The 18620-nt window shown below is 40.8% G+C and overlaps 1 protein-coding gene across 1 annotated transcript in view; it reads right to left on the minus strand.

The window, feature by feature from the left end:
- FSTL4 (follistatin like 4) overlaps nucleotides 1-18620 on the minus strand; it is a 1706306-nt gene that overhangs the window by 926114 nt on the left and 761572 nt on the right. The window contains exon 4 of the mRNA XM_069761964.1: nucleotides 16637-16885. Within this exon, the coding sequence (XP_069618065.1) occupies nucleotides 16637-16885 (249 nt within the window). The remainder of the gene's footprint in view (nucleotides 1-16636; nucleotides 16886-18620) is intronic.

Below are 18620 nucleotides of genomic sequence, written 5' to 3' on the forward strand. Positions count from 1 at the left end.
AGACTGCACTCTTCCTAGCATCGGATCCCTTTTCAGGGATTGCAGACTGAGCTTTAACCGGATGGCCACGCTGTCCTCCAACACGCGTTTTGGGCCAGATACGGGCCCGGCAGATGGAACCTGTTGCGATGATGATGCCTGCTGCGGCCCCTCCTCCACCTCCGCTTCTGAACTACTGCCGCCTGCACCCTGTTCCCCCAATGGCTGCCAATCGGGGTCAACAACTGGGTCATCTATTACCTCCTCTTCTAGCTCGTGTGCAACTTCGTCTGTGTCACCATGTCGGTCGGTGGTATAGCGTTCGTGACGGGGCAACATAGTCTCATCAGGGTCTGATTGTGGATCAGTACCCTGAGAGGGCAATGTTGTGGTCTGAGTCAAAGGACCAGCATAGTAGTCTGGCTGTGGCTGTGCATCAGTGCACTCCATGTCAGAATCTACTTGTAATGGGCATGGCCTGTTAAGTGTTTCACTTTCTAAGCCAGGGACGGTATGTGTAAAGAGCTCCATGGAGTAACCCGTTGTGTCGCCTGCTGCATCCTTCTCTCTTGTTGTTGTTTTTGCTGAAGAGGACAAGGAAGCGACTTGTCCCTGACCGTGAACATCCACAAGCGACGCGCTGCTTTTACATTTACCAGTTTCAGAAGAGGAGGCAAAAGAGCTAGAGGCTGAGTCTGCAAGGTAAGCCAAAACTTGCTGTTGCTGCTCCGGCTTTAAAAGCGGTTTTCCTACTCCCAGAAAAGAGAGCGTTCGAGGCCTTGTGTAGCCAGACGACGAACCTGGCTCCACAGCTCCAGACTTAGGTGGAATATTTTTTTTCCCACGACCACCTGATGCTCCACTACCACTACCATCATTACCAGCTGGCAATGAACGCCCATGGCCACGACCTCTTGCACCAGACTTCCTCATTGTTTTAAAAACTTAACCAAAGTAACTTTATTTGTTGCTGTCAAACAACTTACACGGTGACCTATAACTTCAGTATGATTTCAATATCCCTTTACAGGTTGGTGAGACCACAAGGAAAATCAGGCACAATGTTACACACTCTGTTTTCTGTGGCACCAAATCACAGAGATGCCACACACGCAGGACTGTCACTCAAGCACAAATGCCAATATTAATCTCCCACCTATTTTTTTTTTTTTTTTCAGGGAGACTTTAGAAACAAAATAAAATAAAATGATTTTTTCAGGAATAATTTAGAAACCAAATAAAATAAAATGATTTTTTCAGGCCAATATTTTTCTCCCACTGATTGCTGTAGTGATTTTTTCAGGTAGATTTTGGAACCCAAATCAAGCCAAAAAATTAATAGGCTTTCTATGGCCCACAATTTGAGAGAGAGAGAGAGATGGCACACCCAGCAGTCAAGACTGGCACACAAGCAGAAAGGGCAATATTAATCTCCCACTGTTTTATTTTATTTTTTTTCAGGGAGACTTTAGAAACAAAATAAAATAAAATGATTTTTTCAGGAAGAATTTAGAAACCAAATAAAATATAATGATTTTTTCATTGACAATTTAGAAACCAAATTAAAAAAAAATAAAAAAGGCTTTCTATGCCCCACTGAGTGAGAGATGGCACACACAGGAGTCAGGAGTGGCACACAAGCCCAGAGGCCAAAATTTTTCTCCCACTGATTGCTGTAGTGATTTTTTCAGGTAGATTTTGGAACCCAAATCAAGCCAAAAAATTAATAGGCTTTCTATGGCCCACAATTTGAGAGAGAGAGAGAGAGAGAGATGGCACACCCAGGAGTCAAGACTGGCACACAAGCAGAAAGGGCAATATTAATCTCCCACTGTTTTATTTATTTTTTTTCAGGGAGACTTTAGAAACAAAATAAAATAAAATGATTTTTTCAGGAAGAATTTAGAAACCAAATAAAATATAATGATTTTTTCAATGACAATTTAGAAACCAAATAAAAAAAAATAAAAAAAGGCTTTCTATGCCCCACTGAGTGAGAGATGGCACACACAGGAGTCAGGAGTGGCACACAAGCCCAGAGGCCAAAATTTTTCTCCCACTGATTGATGTAGTGATTTTTTCAGGTAGATTTTGGAACCCAAATCAAGCCAAAAAATTAATAGGCTTTCTATGGCCCACAATTTGAGAGAGAGAGAGAGATGGCACACCCAGGAGTCAAGACTGGCACACAAGCAGAAAGGGCAATATTAATCTCCCACTGTTTTATTTTTATTTTTTTCAGGGAGACTTTAGAAACAAAATAAAATAAAATGATTTTTTCAGGAAGAATTTAGAAACCAAATAAAATATAATGATTTTTTCATTGACAATTTAGAAACCAAATAAAAAAAATAAAAAAAGGCTTTCTATGCCCCACTGAGTGAGAGATGGCACACACAGGAGTCAGGAGTGGCACACAAGCCCAGAGGCCAATATTTTTCTCCCACTGATTGATGTAGTGATTTTTTCAGGTAGATTTTGGAACCCAAATCAAGCCAAAAAATTAATAGGCTTTCTATGGCCCACTGAGTGAGAGATGGTACACACAGGAGTCAGGAGTGGCACACAAGCCCTGAGGCCAATATTTTTCTCCCACTGATTGATGTAGTGATTTTTTCAGGTAGATTTTAGAACCCAAATCAAGCAAAAAAATAAATAGGCTTTCTATGGCCCACTGAGTGAGAGATGGCACACACAGGGATGGCACTCTAGCAGAAATGCCAATCTTAATCTCCCACAAAAAAAAAAACAGGGACTGTCCTACAATTACTATCTCCCTGCAGTAATCTCAGCCAGGTATGGCAGGCAGCAATAAGGAGTGGACTGATGCACAAATTAAGCAAAAAGTGTGGACAAACAAAAAGATAGTTATGCAGAAAGGAAGGAACAAGAGGATTTGTGCTTTGAAAAAAGCAGTTGGTTTGCACAGCGGCGTACACACAGCAATGCAGCTATCAGGGAGCCTTCTAGGGCAGCCCAATGAGCTACAGCGCTGAGAAAAAAAAATTAGCTTCCACTGTCCCTGCACACCGAAGGTGGTGTTGGACAGTGGAAATCGCTACAGCACAAGCGGTTTGGTGGTTAATGGACCTTGCCTAATGCTATCCCTGCTTCTGACGAAGCGGCAGCAACCTCTCCCTAAGCTCAGATCAGCAGCAGTAAGATGGCGGTCGGCGGGAACACCCCTTTATAGCCCCTGTGACGCCGCAGACAGCAAGCCAATCACTGCAATGCCCTTCTCTAAGATGGTGGGGACCAGGACCTATGTCTTCACGCTGCCCACACTCTGCGTTCACCTTCATTGGCTGAGAAATGGCGCTTTTCGCGTAATTGAAACGCGACTTTGGCGCGAAAGTCGCGTACCGCATGGCCGACCACGCACAGGGGTCCGATCGGGTTTCATGAAACCCGACTTTGCCAAAAGTCGGCGACTTTTGAAAATGAACGACCCGTTTCGCTCAACCCTAGCCAGGAGCTGTGGTATGATCAGACCATGTTCCTGTATGGTCAGACACAGACATTACACAGTACACAGCAGGGAACATTTACAAGATTATATTAGCGCTGGAACATTATTTTACTTAAACATCTAAAAATCCTTCTTTTTCTTCCAAGATCTATTGATTAAAATGTAGTTTCTTCAACAACCACTTTAAGTAAGTATGCTTCAAAGAGAGATCCTCTAATCTATTAGCCCAAACAACACAAACATTTTTCCACTATTTAGGTAATTGGAGCTGTAATGGAATACAGTAGACACATGGCTACAGTCAGACAGTCCACCATCTGCAATCAAGTAGGGAGTATCTACGTTCTCCATATGATGCTGCTTTCATGTGTCATGAAAAACAGGTCTGCTTTTTTTTAGCAGAAACAGAGTAAATCTTATATTTGGATTTTATAGACTATCACAGCTCATCCCCATTTAAGGGAATACCAGTGGAAAAGGGAAACTGTTTTCTGAGGGGAAAAAAAATACTTTTTTTCACAGTTTAAGAAATTGCGGTTATAATCATGGCTACATCAAGGTTAGTGTGGAACCCTTAGAAATTATTGAAAAATTCCCATTATCAACAATCATTGTTAAATGCCCTTCACGACATGCACAGTACATGTATTGCGCATGTCGTGTCTTCCTCTTTGATATGGGCTCCAGCATTGAATCCACATCTTTCCCAGCACATGCCAGCTGTTTTGAACAGCTGACATGTGCCCTTAACAGCTACGGGTGGAATTGTGATCCACCCGCGGTTGTTAGCCTGTTAAATGCCACTGTCAAACTCTGACATCGGCATTTAATGTGATTACGTCGGATGTGCTTCACTAATCCCGCCCATTGGCACCGGTGTCACATCACCACGGGTTGCCGATGGGTTTGCCGGGCAACCTGGGGTCTGCAGAATACCCCTGTGATTGTCTCTGAAGGGATTGCTATGAGCTCCACTCAGCTGTCAGCGCTCATAGCAAGTGAGCACTGCCGCTACAGCCCTGCTCTATGTAGGACAAGTAATCAAATGATCACAGAGTCTAGTCTCCTGTGGGGACTATTGAAATGTTTTTAAAAATATAAAAAAAAATTAAAAAAATAAAAGTTCAAATCACCCCTCATTCGCCCCATTCAAAATAAAACAATGCAAAAGAAATAAAAAAATACACATATTTGGTATCGCCATGTTCAAAATTGCTCGATCTATCAAGATATAAAAAAAAAATAATTTGATTGGTAAACGTAGCGAAAAAAAGTCAAAAAGTAAGAATTACATTTTTTTCTGGTCTCCACAACTTTGGATTAAAATGCAATAATGGGCGATCAAAAAATCGTATCTGCACCAAAATGATATAAAAAAAATTCAGCTTGGCGTGCAAGAAATAAGCCCTCACACAGCACCAGATCACAAAAAATGGAAATTATATGGGTCTTGAAAAATGGCGAAATTTTATATCTTTTTAACAAATTTTGGATTTTTCTTTCACTGCTTTAATAAAAAAGAACCTACACATATTTGGTAACTACAAAATCATAATGACCTGGAGAATCATAAAAGCAGGTCAGATTTAGCATTTGGAGAACATGGTAAAAAAAAATCAGTTGTGGAATTGCACTTTATATATATATATACAGTATATGTACAGCAAAAATTAAAAGAATGTAATCAAGAGGATGATGGATAGTCACAAGCCATCAAAGGAGAACTGCTTACATTTTTGCACCAGAAGCAGTGTGAAAGACTGGTGGAAAGCATGCCAAGACACATGAAAGCTGTGATTAAAAATCATGGTTATTCCACAAAATATTGATTTCTGAACTCTTCCTGAGTTAAAACATTAGTATTGTTTCTACATGATTATGAATTTGTTTTCTTTGCATTATTTGAGGTCTGAAAGCACTGTTTTTTTAATTTTGACCATTTTTCTTTGTCAGAAAAAACTACAAAATGTATTGGTTGGAAATTCGGAGACATGTCAGAAGTTTATAGAATAATAGAACAATTTACATTTTACTCAAAAATATACCTATAAAGAGAAAAATCAGCCAAACTGAACATTTTACAGTGGTCTCTTAATTTTTACCAGAGCTGTTTATATATACTGCATATATGTATATATAGAGAGACACAGACAGAGAAATAGAAAGCAAGCAGCAGAGAAAGAGACATGGAGAGAGATTGTTGGCATTGTGTTATGACTGCTAAAGCACATTCACGCGAGTAGTGTACAAACTGAGAAGACAAATACCTGAACCTGATAGATCCCTGTACAAACTGTTAAAAGCCCTCCTCTGACACTGGTCTGTCCCTACCAAAGGTTGGCACCTTAAGATAATGCAATGGCGCCCACACTTGACGGCAGTCTACCCTGGATATCAATAGCAGTTCCTAGTATCGTTAGAATAGTAATTCCATAAGGAATAAAGTAATCCCACATGAAACAGCTGCAACCAACATAAACTAAGTGAATTAATACCAGTAAGACTAGCAAAACCAGGAAACACCTAAAGGGGAATGTTTATAAAGCTGCACCCTAAAGGTGATAGGGCAGACAAATAGAGTAAATGAAAAACACCTGTTACCTAAAGTGACAGAAGCAAAGATAATAGAACTAAAACACCCAAAGAACAGATGTATCTCCTGTAGCTAAGGCACCAACCACGGACCACAGGAGCAAGGGTTTGAATCATAACGAATGACACGTTGCCTAAATGTTGTCAGCTTTCGAAAAGAAAAGCTTAACAGATGACAACTCAAGGATGTATAATTTAGGGGTGAAATACTACAACTTGTATCCATTTTTGTGTTTAGGTATCAATTTCTAACATGATATTATTTAGCTTCTCCATGCTGCTTAATTTTCCTGTTAAATTCTGGAACTGTTACAGATGTAGTTTCTTGCATGAAAATTCCAAAATCTCTATATTTGGGGCAGCTTCAAAATACATTTTGCTCAATTACAGCTTGATTTTCCAATATATTTGAAAGTGAATTCAGATGCCAAGTCAGCAGTTCTTTAGCTGAGATGCCAAGAAGCAAGAACCGAGTTTTAGAAAGGAACCAAAGGGCACTGCTCTCTAAAATCTCCAGAGGAAGAAAATTTGTTTGACAAGACGCTATTGATGCCAACACTTTTCTAAAGCTCCTAATTCTCCCAGAATCCTGATTTCAGTTAACTATCAATATTTAAGCTTGCAGTTTGCTGCATTGACCTAAGTCAGCAATTGCTATGGTTTTGCTATATTAAGCAATTCTTGAAGTCAGTCACTACTTCTCATTTCTATACTGCCTAAAAGGCGTATAAGGAATCATAGAAAGATATTTTTACTGTACCATGACACACTACTCTAAGGGTCCGCAAGTGGCAATCTGTGCAAACTTACAAAGCAAGGGGATTTGGGTTCTAATGACCTGAGTACTCTAGCTGTTAGATTCCTAATTTATTTATAGACTTATTGACAAGAAATGTAAAAGACAATTAGAGGTGATATTTTTCATTGATCTACTTTCCAAAAGTAGTTTAGTATAATGAGTAATGTTCTTCTTAATGTTCTCGAGCCTTTACTGGTATATTTTCTCCAGAACCCAGTTTGCAAAGTCTTTTACAAATAAAAGACATTAGGTCTGATTCATTAAAGCTTTTATTAAAAAAAAAGCTTTGAAAAGATACAATTTTTTTTGTGCTAATGTGAGGTTGTGAACAAAAAAATGCAATTTTTGACATGTTCATCCCATTCTTGCCCCAGTTGCAACAAAGTTGGCAGAGCTTGGGCAGAATTGGAGTGTGACGCCCCCATTTGACAAATTAATGACAAGCAGCGGTGTTTGCTATGCCACAAACATTACTCCAGCAAAGGCTGGAGAAAAAATTGTAGCAAGGTGCACATAGCAATGGATGCTAATATGCACCTCACCAATCTTTTTTAAGAGGCATAAGCCTCTTAATAAATCAAGAGTGTCCCATTCAAAAAGCCCTCTCATCAAGACCAGTAAGACATTGTCGTATGCCCCCGTTGTCTTGTGTTGTATCAACCAAATAAAGACAACATTTATGGATTTATTATCCAGCCCCCATTACACAAAGCAAAGGCATAAATAAGGGAAGTTTTACAGTGTTCTCATTCTGGTGAGCAAAAGTTTCCTTTTCATTTGTAGTTCTTGGAGTTACCCTAAAGATTCAGTTATCTTTAGGAAAAGCCTTTAATATTAAATGAGCCTTAAATTTGTATATGATGATCTAAACCCACCCATAAGGAGCATAGTTCAATTCCAAGGCCCCCTGCTATGTTCTTTTCAGGAGGGTCTGACGTTCATGAGATGTTCCAATTGGTTATACTGTCTCATTGATTCTTAAACAAAACATTTAGCAGAGGCTGGTATTATAGCTTTCTTCAAGTTAGGTGGACTAGCAGTGTAATATTGTGCCTGGTATCATCTACGTACTGTCTTATATTAATTTAGTAACAACCGAATCTTTTCTGTAAGTTTGATTTAAAGATACATTAAATTAGTCGTCCATTCTTTGACACAGATTCGAGAGCTGTCGTGTTCTGTGGAGTATTAATAATTTTTAACATAATTTTAGAAGGGTGAAAGGTGCAAATTCTGACATTTACTTCGTATAAATCGACATGTTTCATAGTGAAAAACAGCATACAGTTAAATCTACTAAAAGTATATTGCGCTAAATGAATTCGAATAGCTTTTAACCCCTTCCCGACCCATGACGCCACGTAGGCGTCATGAAAGTCGGTGCCATTCCGACCCATGACGCCTATGCGGCGTCATGGAAAGATCGCGTCCCTGCAGATCGGGTGAAAGGGTTAACTCCCATTTCACCCGATCTGCAGGGACAGGGGGAGTGGTAGTTTAGCCCAGGGGGGGTGGCTTCACCCCCTCGTGGCTACGATCGCTCTGATTGGCTGTTGAAAGTGAAACTGCCAATCAGAGCGATTTGTAATATTTCACCCATTATAACGGGTGAAATATTACAATCCAGCCATGGCCGATGCTGAAATATCATCGGCCATGGCTGGAAATACTAGTGTGCCCCCACCCCACCCCTCCGATCGCCCCCCCACCCCCCCGATCTGGCCGGTACACTGCTCCGGCTCCCCTCCGTCCAGTGCTCCGCTCCCCCCCGTGCTCGTGCCCGCTCCCCCCGTGCTCCAATCACCCCCCCGTGCTCCAATCACCCCCCCTGCACTCCGATCCACCCCCCCCCGTGCTCCGTTCCACCCCCCCGTGCTCCATTCCAGTCCCCCCGTGCTCCGTTCCACGCCCCCCGCGCTCCGTTCCACCCCTCCCGCGCTCCGATTCCTCCCCCCGTGCTCCGATCCCCCCCCCCGTGGTCCCCCCCCACCCTATCATACTTACCGATCCAGCCGTGGTCCCGTCCGTCTTCTCCCGGGCGCCGCCATCTTCCAAAATGGCGGGCGCATGCGCAGTGCGCCCGCCGAATCTGCCGGCCGGCAGATTCGTTCCAAAGTGCATTTTGATCACTGAGATATAATCTATCTCAGTGATCAAAATAAAAAAAATAATAAATTACCCCCCCCCTTTGTCACCCCCATAGGTAGGGACAATAAAAAAATAAAGAATTTTTTTTTTTTCCACTGTTAGAATAGGGTTAGGGTTAGGGGTAGGGTTAGGGGTAGGGGTAGGGTTAGGGGTAGGGTTAGGGGTAGGGTTAGGGGTAGGGTTAGGGGTAGGGCTAGGGGTAGGGTTAGGGGTAGGGTTAGGGGTAGGGTTAGGGTTAGGGTTAGGGCTAGGGTTAGGGTTAGGAATGTGCACACGTATTCTGGTCCTCTGCGGATTTTTCCGCTGCGGATTTGATAAATCCGCAGTGCTAAACCGCTGCGGATTTATGGCGGATTTACCGCGTTTTTTTCTGCGCATTTCACTGCGGTTTTACAATTGCGATTTTCTATTGGAGCAGTTGTAAAACCGCTGCGGAATCCGCACAAAGAAGTGACATGCTGCGGAATGTAAACCGCTGCGTTTCCGTGCAGTTTTTCCGCAGCATGGGCACAGCGATTTTTGTTTCCCATAGGTTTACATTGAACTGTACACTCATGGGAAACTGCTGCGGATCCGCAGCGTTTTCCGCAGCGTGTGCACATACCTTTAGAATTAGGCTATGTGCACACGGTGCGGATTGGCCGCTGCGGATTCGCAGCAGTGTTCCATCAGGTTTACAGTACCATGTAAACATATGAAAAACCAAATCCGCTGTGCCCATGGTGCGGAAAATACCACGCGGGAACGCTGCGTTGTATTTTCCGCAGCATGTCAATTCTTTGTGCGGATTCCGCAGCGTTTTACACCTGTTCCTCAATAGGAATCCGCAGGTGAAATCCGCACAAAAAACACTGGAAATCCGCGGAAAATCCGCAGGTAAAACACAGTGCCTTTTACCCGCAGATTTTTCAAAAATGGTGCGGAAATATCTCACACGAATCCGCAACGTGGGCACATAGCCTTAGGGTTAGGGTTGGAATTAGGGTTGTGGTTAGGGTTAGGGGTGTGTTGGGGTTAGTGTTGTGGTTAGGGGTGTGTTGGGGTTAGGGTTGTGATTAGGATTATGGCTACAGTTGGGATTAGGGTTAGGGGTGTGTTGGGGTTAGTGTTGGAGGTAGAATTGAGGGGTTACCACTGTTTAGGCACATCAGGGGTCTCCAAACGCAACATGGCGCCACCATTGATTCCAGCCAATCTCGTATTCAAAAAGTCAAATGGTGCTCCCTCACTTCCGAGCCCTGACGTGTGCCCAAACAGTGGTTTACCCCCACATATGGGGTACCAGCATACTCAGGACAAACTGCGCAACAATTACTGGGGTCCAATTTCTCCTGTTACCCTTGTGAATCTAAAAAAATGCTTGCTAAAACATAATTTTTGAGGAAAGAAAAATGATTTTTTATTTTCACGGCTCTGCGTTGTAAACGTCTGTGAAGCACTTGGGGGTTCAAAGTGCTCACCACATATCTAGATAAGTTCCTTGGGGGGTCTAGTTTCTAAAATGGGGTCACTTGTGGGGGGTTTCTACTGTTTAGGCACACCAGGGGCTCTGCAAACGCAACGTGACACCCGCAGACCATTCCATCAAAGTCTGCATTTCAAAAGTCACTACTTCCCTTCTGAGCCCCGACGTGTGCCCAAACAGTGGTTTACCCCCACATATGGGGTATCAGCGTACTCAGGAGAAACTGGACAACAACTTTTGGGGTCCAATTTCTCCTGTAACCCTTGGGAAAATAAAAAATTCTGGGCTAAATAATTATTTTTGAGGAAAGAAAACGTATTTATTATTTTCACGGCTCTGCATTATAAACTTCTATGAAGCACTTGGGGGTTCAAAGTGCTCACCACACATCTAGATAAGTTCCTTTCAGGGTCTAGTTTCCAAAATGGGGTCACTTGTGGGGGGTTTCTACTGTTTAGGCACATCAGGGGCTCTGCAAACGCAACGTGACGCCCGCAGAGCATTCCATCAAAGTCTGCATTTCAAAACGTCACTACTTCAATTCCAAGCCCCGGCATGTGCCCAAACAGTAGTTTACCCCCACATATGGGGTATCACCGTACTCAGGAGAAACTGGACAACAAATATTGGGGTCAAATTTCTCCTGTTACCCTTGGGAAAATTAAAAAATTCTGGGCTAAATAATTATTTTTGAGGAAAGAAAACGTATTTATTATTTTCACGGCTCTGCATTATAAACTTCTATGAAGCACTTGGGGGTTCAAAGTGCTCACCACACATCTAGATAAGTTCCTTTGGGGGTCTAGTTTCCAAAATGGGGTCACTTGTGGGGGGTTTCTACTGTTAAGCCACATCAGGGGCTCTGCAAACGCAACGTGACGCCCACAGAGCATTCCATCAAAGTCTGCATTTCAAAACGTCACTACTTCACTTCCGAGCCCCGGCATGTGCCCAAACAGTGATTTACCCCCACATATGGGGTATCAGCGTACTCAGGAGAAACTGGACAACAACTTTTGGGGTCAATTTCTCCTGTTACCCTTGGGAAAATAAAAAATTGCAGGCTAAAAGATCATTTTTGAGAAAATAATTTTTTTTTTTATTTTCATGGCTCTGCGTTATAAACTTCTGTGAAGCACTTGGGGGTTCAAAGTCCTCACCACACATCTAGATTAGTTCCTTTGGGGGTCTAGTTTCTAAAATGGTGTCATTTCTGGGGGATCTCCAATGTTTAGGCACACAGGGGCTCTCCAAACGTGACATGGTGTCCGCTAATGATTGGAGCTAATTTTCCATTTAAAAAGCCAAATGGCGTGCCATCCCTTCCGAGCCCTGCCGTGCGCCCAAACAGTGGTTTACCCCCACATATGGGGTATCAGCGTACTCAGGACAAACTGGACAACAATATTTGGGGTCCAATTTCTCCTATTATCCTTGGCAAAATAGGAAATTCCAGGCTAAAAAATCATTTTTGAGGAAAGAAAAATTATTTTTTATTTTCATGGCTCTGCGTTATAAATTTCTGTGAAGCACCTGGGGGTTTAAAGTGCTCAATATGCATCTAGATAAGTTCCTTGGGGGGTCTAGTTTCCAAAATGGGGTCACTTGTGGGGGAGCTCCAATGTTTAGGCACACAGGGGCTCTCCAAACGCGACATGGTGTCCGCTAACAATTGGAGCTAATTTTCCATTCAAAAAGTCAAATGGCACGCCTTCTCTTCCGAGCCCTGCCGAGTGCCCAAACAGTGGTTTACCCCCACATATGAGGTATCGGCGTACTCGGGAGAAATTGCCCAACAAATTTTATGATCCATTTTATCCTACTGCCCATGTGAAAATGAGAAAATTGAGGCGAAAAGAATTTTTTTGTGAAAAAAAATTACTTTTTCATTTTTACAGATCAATTTGTGAAGCACCTGAGGGTTTAAAGTGCTCACTAGGCATCTAAATTAGTTCCTTGGGGGGTCTAGTTTCCAAAATGGGGTCACTTGTGGGGGAGCGCCAATGTTTAGGCACACAGGAGCTATCCAAACGCGACATGGTGTCCGCTAACGATGGAAATAATTTTTCATTCAAAAAGTCAAATGGCGCTCCTTCCCTTCCGAGCCTTACCATGTGCCCAAACAGTGGTTTACCCCCACATATGAGGTATTGGTGTACTCAGGAGAAATTGCCCAACACATTTTAGGATCCATTTTATCCTGTTGCCCATGTGAAAATGAAAAAATTGAGGCTAAAAGAATTTTTTTGTGAAAAAAAAGTACTTTTTCATTTTTACGGATCAATTTGTGAAGCACCTGGGGGTTCAAAGTGCTCACTATGCATCTAGATAAGTTCCTTGGGGCGTCTAGTTTCCAAAATGGGGTCACTTGTGGGGGAGCTCCAATTTTTAGGCACACGGGGGCTCTCCAAACGTGACATGGTGTCCGCTAAAGAGTGGAGCCAATTTTTGATTCAAAAAGTCAAATGGCGCTCCTTCCCTTCCAAGCCCTGCCGTGCGCCAAAACAGTGGTTTACCCCCACATATGAGGTATCAGCGTACTCAGGACAAATTGGACAACAACGTTCGTGGTTCAGTTTCTCCTTTTACCATTGGGAAAATAAAAAAATTGTTGCTAAAAGATAATTTTTGTGACTAAAAAGTTAAATGTTCATTTTTTCCTTCCATGTTGCTTCTGCTGCTGTGAAGCACCTGAAGGGTTAATAAACTTCTTGAATGTGGTTTTGAGTACCTTGAGGGGTGCAGTTTTTAGAATGGTGTCACTTTTGGGTATTTTCAGCCATATAGACCCCTCAAACTGACTTCAAATGTGAGGTGGTCCCTAAAAAAATGGTTTTGTAAATTTCGTTGTAAAAATGACAAATCGCTGGTCGAATTTTAACCCTTATAACTTCCTAACAAAAAAAAATTTTGTTTCCAAAATTGTGCTGATGTAAAGTAAACATGTGGGAAATGTTATTTATTAACTATTTTGTGTCACATATCTCTCTGGTTTAACAGAATAAAAATTCAAAATGTGAAAATTGCGAAATTTTCAAAATTTTCGCCAAATTTCCGTGTTTATCACAAATAAATGCAGAATTTATTGACCTAAATTTACCACTAACATGAAGCCCAATATGTCACGAAAAAACAATCTCAGAACCGCTAGGATCCGTTGAAGCGTTCCTGAGTTATTACCTCATAAAGGGACACTGGTCAGAATTGCAAAAAACGGCAAGGTCTTTAAGGTCAAAATAGGCTGGGTCTTGAAGGGGTTAAATCATGCAATAAAAAAGTAATAACTATTAGCAGGCTCAGGTCTCTACAAAATGAATGGCAGAATTGAGTTTTATTCCTGTAATAGCTATGAACTCAACATCTGTACCTTTTGTATCATCTTATTTATCTTATTTTAGTTTCAGTGAAAACAAATGTATCCAAAAAGCATCTGATATCAATCTTCATTACACCGGCTAATGACTTTCAATAATGAATGCCTGAAATGAACATAGCAGCAGGTCTTGGAACTGATCTACGCTCATTGTGGGTGGGTTGGGCTCATCAAACGCGAATTTTGGTTTGATGCGACATCCAAAGCAGGTTTTTGCTTACCTGCCAAATCAACTTTGTCAGAATTATTCAAGCAGCACAATTATTATTCAAGCCGTGGAATTAGCGTTCAACAACAGGTAAAGGAAAATATGCTGCACAATTACAGTACTTTGAAGAGTTTTCATTTATAAGATATGCTACAGTAATGTCAAAACCAGTACCACGGCCCCTATTTTGTAAGTCGAAAGGTTAACGTTAGTGACTATCAAGGAGGTTTCTAATTTGCGAAATTACATCAATGTGAACTAATTCCTTTATTTCCATATTCCACATAAAAGGGAATCAGTCACAAGGTTTTATCTACCTCATCTGAGAGCAGCATAATGTAGGAAAAGAGACTCTGAATCCAAAGTTGCATCACTTAGTTCACTGTGTGCAGCAGTTTTGACACAATTTCGACACAAGTAGCGTTCTTAAATGCGGCATAGAGCAGAGCTCAGAAAGCTATCCTGAACCACACCAGATTCTGTATTTACATTTACATAGTCTATGGACAGTAACCTGCTTATAAGAGGAGGGGGCGTGGTCAGACAACTGCTCAGGTGCTAACTAGTCACAACAGTTGTAATCTAATGATAAAACCTTCATTATAAATAAATAACAGAACACAACTTGATATTTGGCGCATTTCTGAATGGCTGACAGATTACGATTAATTGATAGTACCATGCACATTAAAGGGTTAGTTGACTATTTTTATATTGATAACCCATCCTTAATGTAGGTGAGCAATATAAGATCAGTGTGAGTCAAATACTTTGCAATCCCAAAAATCAGCTATCATCACCCTAGTGATGGCCAGATGTAAATAGTGCACAGAGCAGAACACCACAGCCGTATACTGTTTAGTGGCTGCTACAGGGTAATGTAGATCCTTTTCTATTCTCTTCAATAATTGCTTATTTACTGTATTTGCCGATGGACATGAAACAGTGTATAGGACCATGCTGTTCTGCACTGTACAACGTTTAGTTCTAGCCACCACTGGGGGTGATCACAGCATGTCAGTGGGGGCTGCTGTGTGTCTCGAACCCCTAACTAATTGTATATTGATGAATTATCCTATGGATAGGTAATCAATATTGAGATAGTGGACAATTCCTTTAGTGTCCACTTTTGCATTCAGGTCGGTTTCAGAAGTGGGATACCACTTTATTAAACATTTATCACATTCTGTAGATCTTTTCTAAAAGACTAAAGCCTAAATTGAAAACAAAAACTTTTACTTAATGCCATAGTCTGCAAAATATAATAATAAAACAATAAAAAGGATTTTTCAATGCAAAGCGATGTATATGTGAAACGCGTTATATAGATGAGTAAATTCCATGCGATTTTTTTAATTCACTTTTTCATTGGAATTTCTTAATTATCTTAAAATTTTTACTTTACATCTTAAGCTATTCTGAAATGTTGTAGAAAATTTTCAATTTTCAACTTTTGAAAACATAAATCTTAAAAAAATGTTGACACCACCTATTTCCCAATACCCTACCCTAACCAATAACCAATCTCCTACAAAGGTTTGCGTTCTGCTACCTAATCCAGCATCATTGTTGCAAGATGTAGTAAAAATCATCCATTACTCTACTTTAGAGGCTACATTAGTTCAGAGCATAAATTAAATTCTTGACAAATATTATGTAAGTATCGTGGGAAAAAAAAAGACGTTGGAGAGGAGTTACAGCTAGTGTTGAGCATTCCGATACCGCAAGTATCGGGTATCGGCCTATACTTGCGGTATCGGAATTCCGATACTGAGTTCCGATACTTTTGTGGTATCGGGAATCGGTATCGGATCCATATTAATGTGTAAAATAAAGAATTAAAATAAAAAATATTGATATACTCACCTCTCCGGAGGCCCCTGGACATCACCGCTGGTAACCGGCAGCCTTCTTTGTTTAAAATGAGCGCGTTTAGGGACTTCCATGATGTCACGGCTTCTGATTGGTCGCGTGCCGCTCATGTGACCGCCACGCGACCAATCAGAAGCCGCGACGTCATTCTCAGGTCGTAAACTCCTCATTCTAGGAATTTAGGACCTGAGAATGACGTCGCGGCTTCTGATTGGTCGCGTGGCGGTCACATGAGCGGCACGCGACCAATCAGAAGCCGCGACGTCATTCTCAGGTCCTAAACGCGCTCATTTTAAGCAAAGAAGGCTGCCGGTTACCAGCGGTGATGTCCAGGGGCCTCCGGAGAGGTAATTATATCAATATTTTTTATTTTAATTCTTTATTTTACACATTAATATGGATCCCAGGGCCTGAAGGAGAGTTTCCTCTCCTTCAGACCCTGGGAACCATCAGGATACCTTCCGATACTTGGTGTCCCATTGACTTGTATTGGTATCGGGTATCGGTATCGGCGATATCCGATACTTTTCGGGTATCGGCCGATACTATCCGATACCGATACTTTCAAGTATCGGACGGTATCGCTCAACACTAGTTACAGTACATATTCAAGTTCGTAATCATGAATCTGTCTCCATAAGTTCCTCTATTAATGATGCTTGTAAGCTAGTAGGCATAGATTGTGGTTTACAAATGTCTATAAATTATTTTCATGCATGCTTTTAGCCTACCTTTGAAGAAACAGTCCTTGCTGTGCACAATGTATATTTTCTTTCCATGTAGACAGGAAGACCGGTGAAGTTCACAATGGTTTTCATAAAACTTGCCATCAGATCCACAAACTGGCATATATCTAGGCTTGCATTTCTCCACACAAAAACACTCTGGAAGTCCAGATTTCAGACTAATAATGCATCGCCTTCCTTGTCCACAGTACTTCATTTCACATGGGGAAGAAAGTTTTTCTTCTTTTTCTTTTACTATGAAAATAAAATAAACAATAGTCAACACAATTTAGTGTCATATTCGTGATGATTGAAACATTGTTTGTCTTATTGGGTCTATATTTTACATCTTCTTTCATAATAATCCATATTTTTTCCATTCATGGTCACATGTCGTAAACTGGAACTGTCTCGTCAATTCTGGTCCTATTTCAAGCCCACAAGGTGGAGCCATTGGCAGAAGAATGGGTATATTGGTAAATTACTTAACTTACTCTTGTTTGGCTGAAAAAATACTTTCAGGTTATGTTTATATTGTGTTCTTGGAAATAGATTTGGAAGGAACTTCTGAAACATGCCCCATATGTATGCCTATAGAGCTGCATTTACAGTATATACCGTACTAAATAAAAATAAAAAATATTCTGCACATTTGCTTTGAAAAGTGTAGTCAAATACACTTTTGGTTATAGGTGAGGCAGCAGTACACAAACATATAGTTAGCACATTACCAAAGGCCTTAAAGACAACACTTCGATATATGTCTCATCTAGTTTAAGGGCATGGTACTCAAATGCAGCGTGAACGCATTCAACTTTTCCCCAGTGTCTGATAATATCTACTATTGTGGATGGATTGTACATATAAAAAGATTGTGTAATCCAAAGCGGACTTATATGTGATTAGCCGCAAGAAGAGAACCATATAATAAAAATGTATATGAATCTTTATTCAATTATTATAAATTAAAACAACAAGACCAAATTATATCAAAAATCAAATTTCCAAAATGCTGGTGCTAGCAATACCTTAGTAAGTCCCCAAACAGGCAAATGGCACCCCCAGAAGAAGCTCTGGGTGAAACGCGCGTTGGGGCATGCGAGGGAGAATTGACGGGCTCACACACTGCACCATTTGCCTGTTTGGGGACTTACTGTCTAAGGTTTTGCTAGCACCAGCAGTTTGGAAATTTAAACCGCATATGTTTGGCCATGTTGGCCGGAGATTTCTGATATGGATAGGGGGAATTTTTTATGGATTGCCATTACCTTTTTATATGTATAGCAGAAGATTATAATAACAATCTTTTATTCTCTGATGCACAGCAATAGGTTCCCGAGCAGGTTCATAAATATCTCAGTATAGTTGGTAACACAGTTGGCATATATATGGTGGTGTGGTCTGGCCATTCTCTGAATGGATACTTTGTTTTTTTAAAACATTTGGTCTTGTTGTTTTTATTTATAATAATTGAATAAAGATTGATATACATTTTTATTATATGGTTCTCTTCTTGCGGCTAATCACATATAAGTCTGCTTTGGATTACATATTGTTTTGAAGTGCCATAGCAATTTAATAAGGACATTTTTTGGTGTGAATATAAAGAGTTTGATAGAGAACAAGTCAAGTCTATGTTTAGTGCTAGTGTTAATTGATCCTATTTTCTGATATTTTAGGTATAATAAGATTTTTGCACAAATATTTGGATAGACAAATTGGCTGAAATTTCTGAATAAGACCCTCTAGCTTTTAATAATTATCATTATACTCCACTAAAGCCCTTAACAACATACACAAAGCAACAAGAAGAGCTGGGTTCATCTTCCCATCAAATTTCTCAGTTAAATAATTATCTATTTGTAAAGTAGTCAAAGTTGGCTGACTCCACTGAAGATCTGCTATTGTTGACATGATGCTAAAAGATGTTAAAAAACTGTATTTTTTATATTCATAATAGGAATGTAGTGAAGTTTTCTAAGCAGGAAAA

This window comes from Ranitomeya imitator, chromosome 4, assembly GCF_032444005.1.
Source record: "Ranitomeya imitator isolate aRanImi1 chromosome 4, aRanImi1.pri, whole genome shotgun sequence".
In the NCBI taxonomy this organism is placed as follows: Eukaryota; Metazoa; Chordata; class Amphibia; order Anura; family Dendrobatidae; genus Ranitomeya; species Ranitomeya imitator.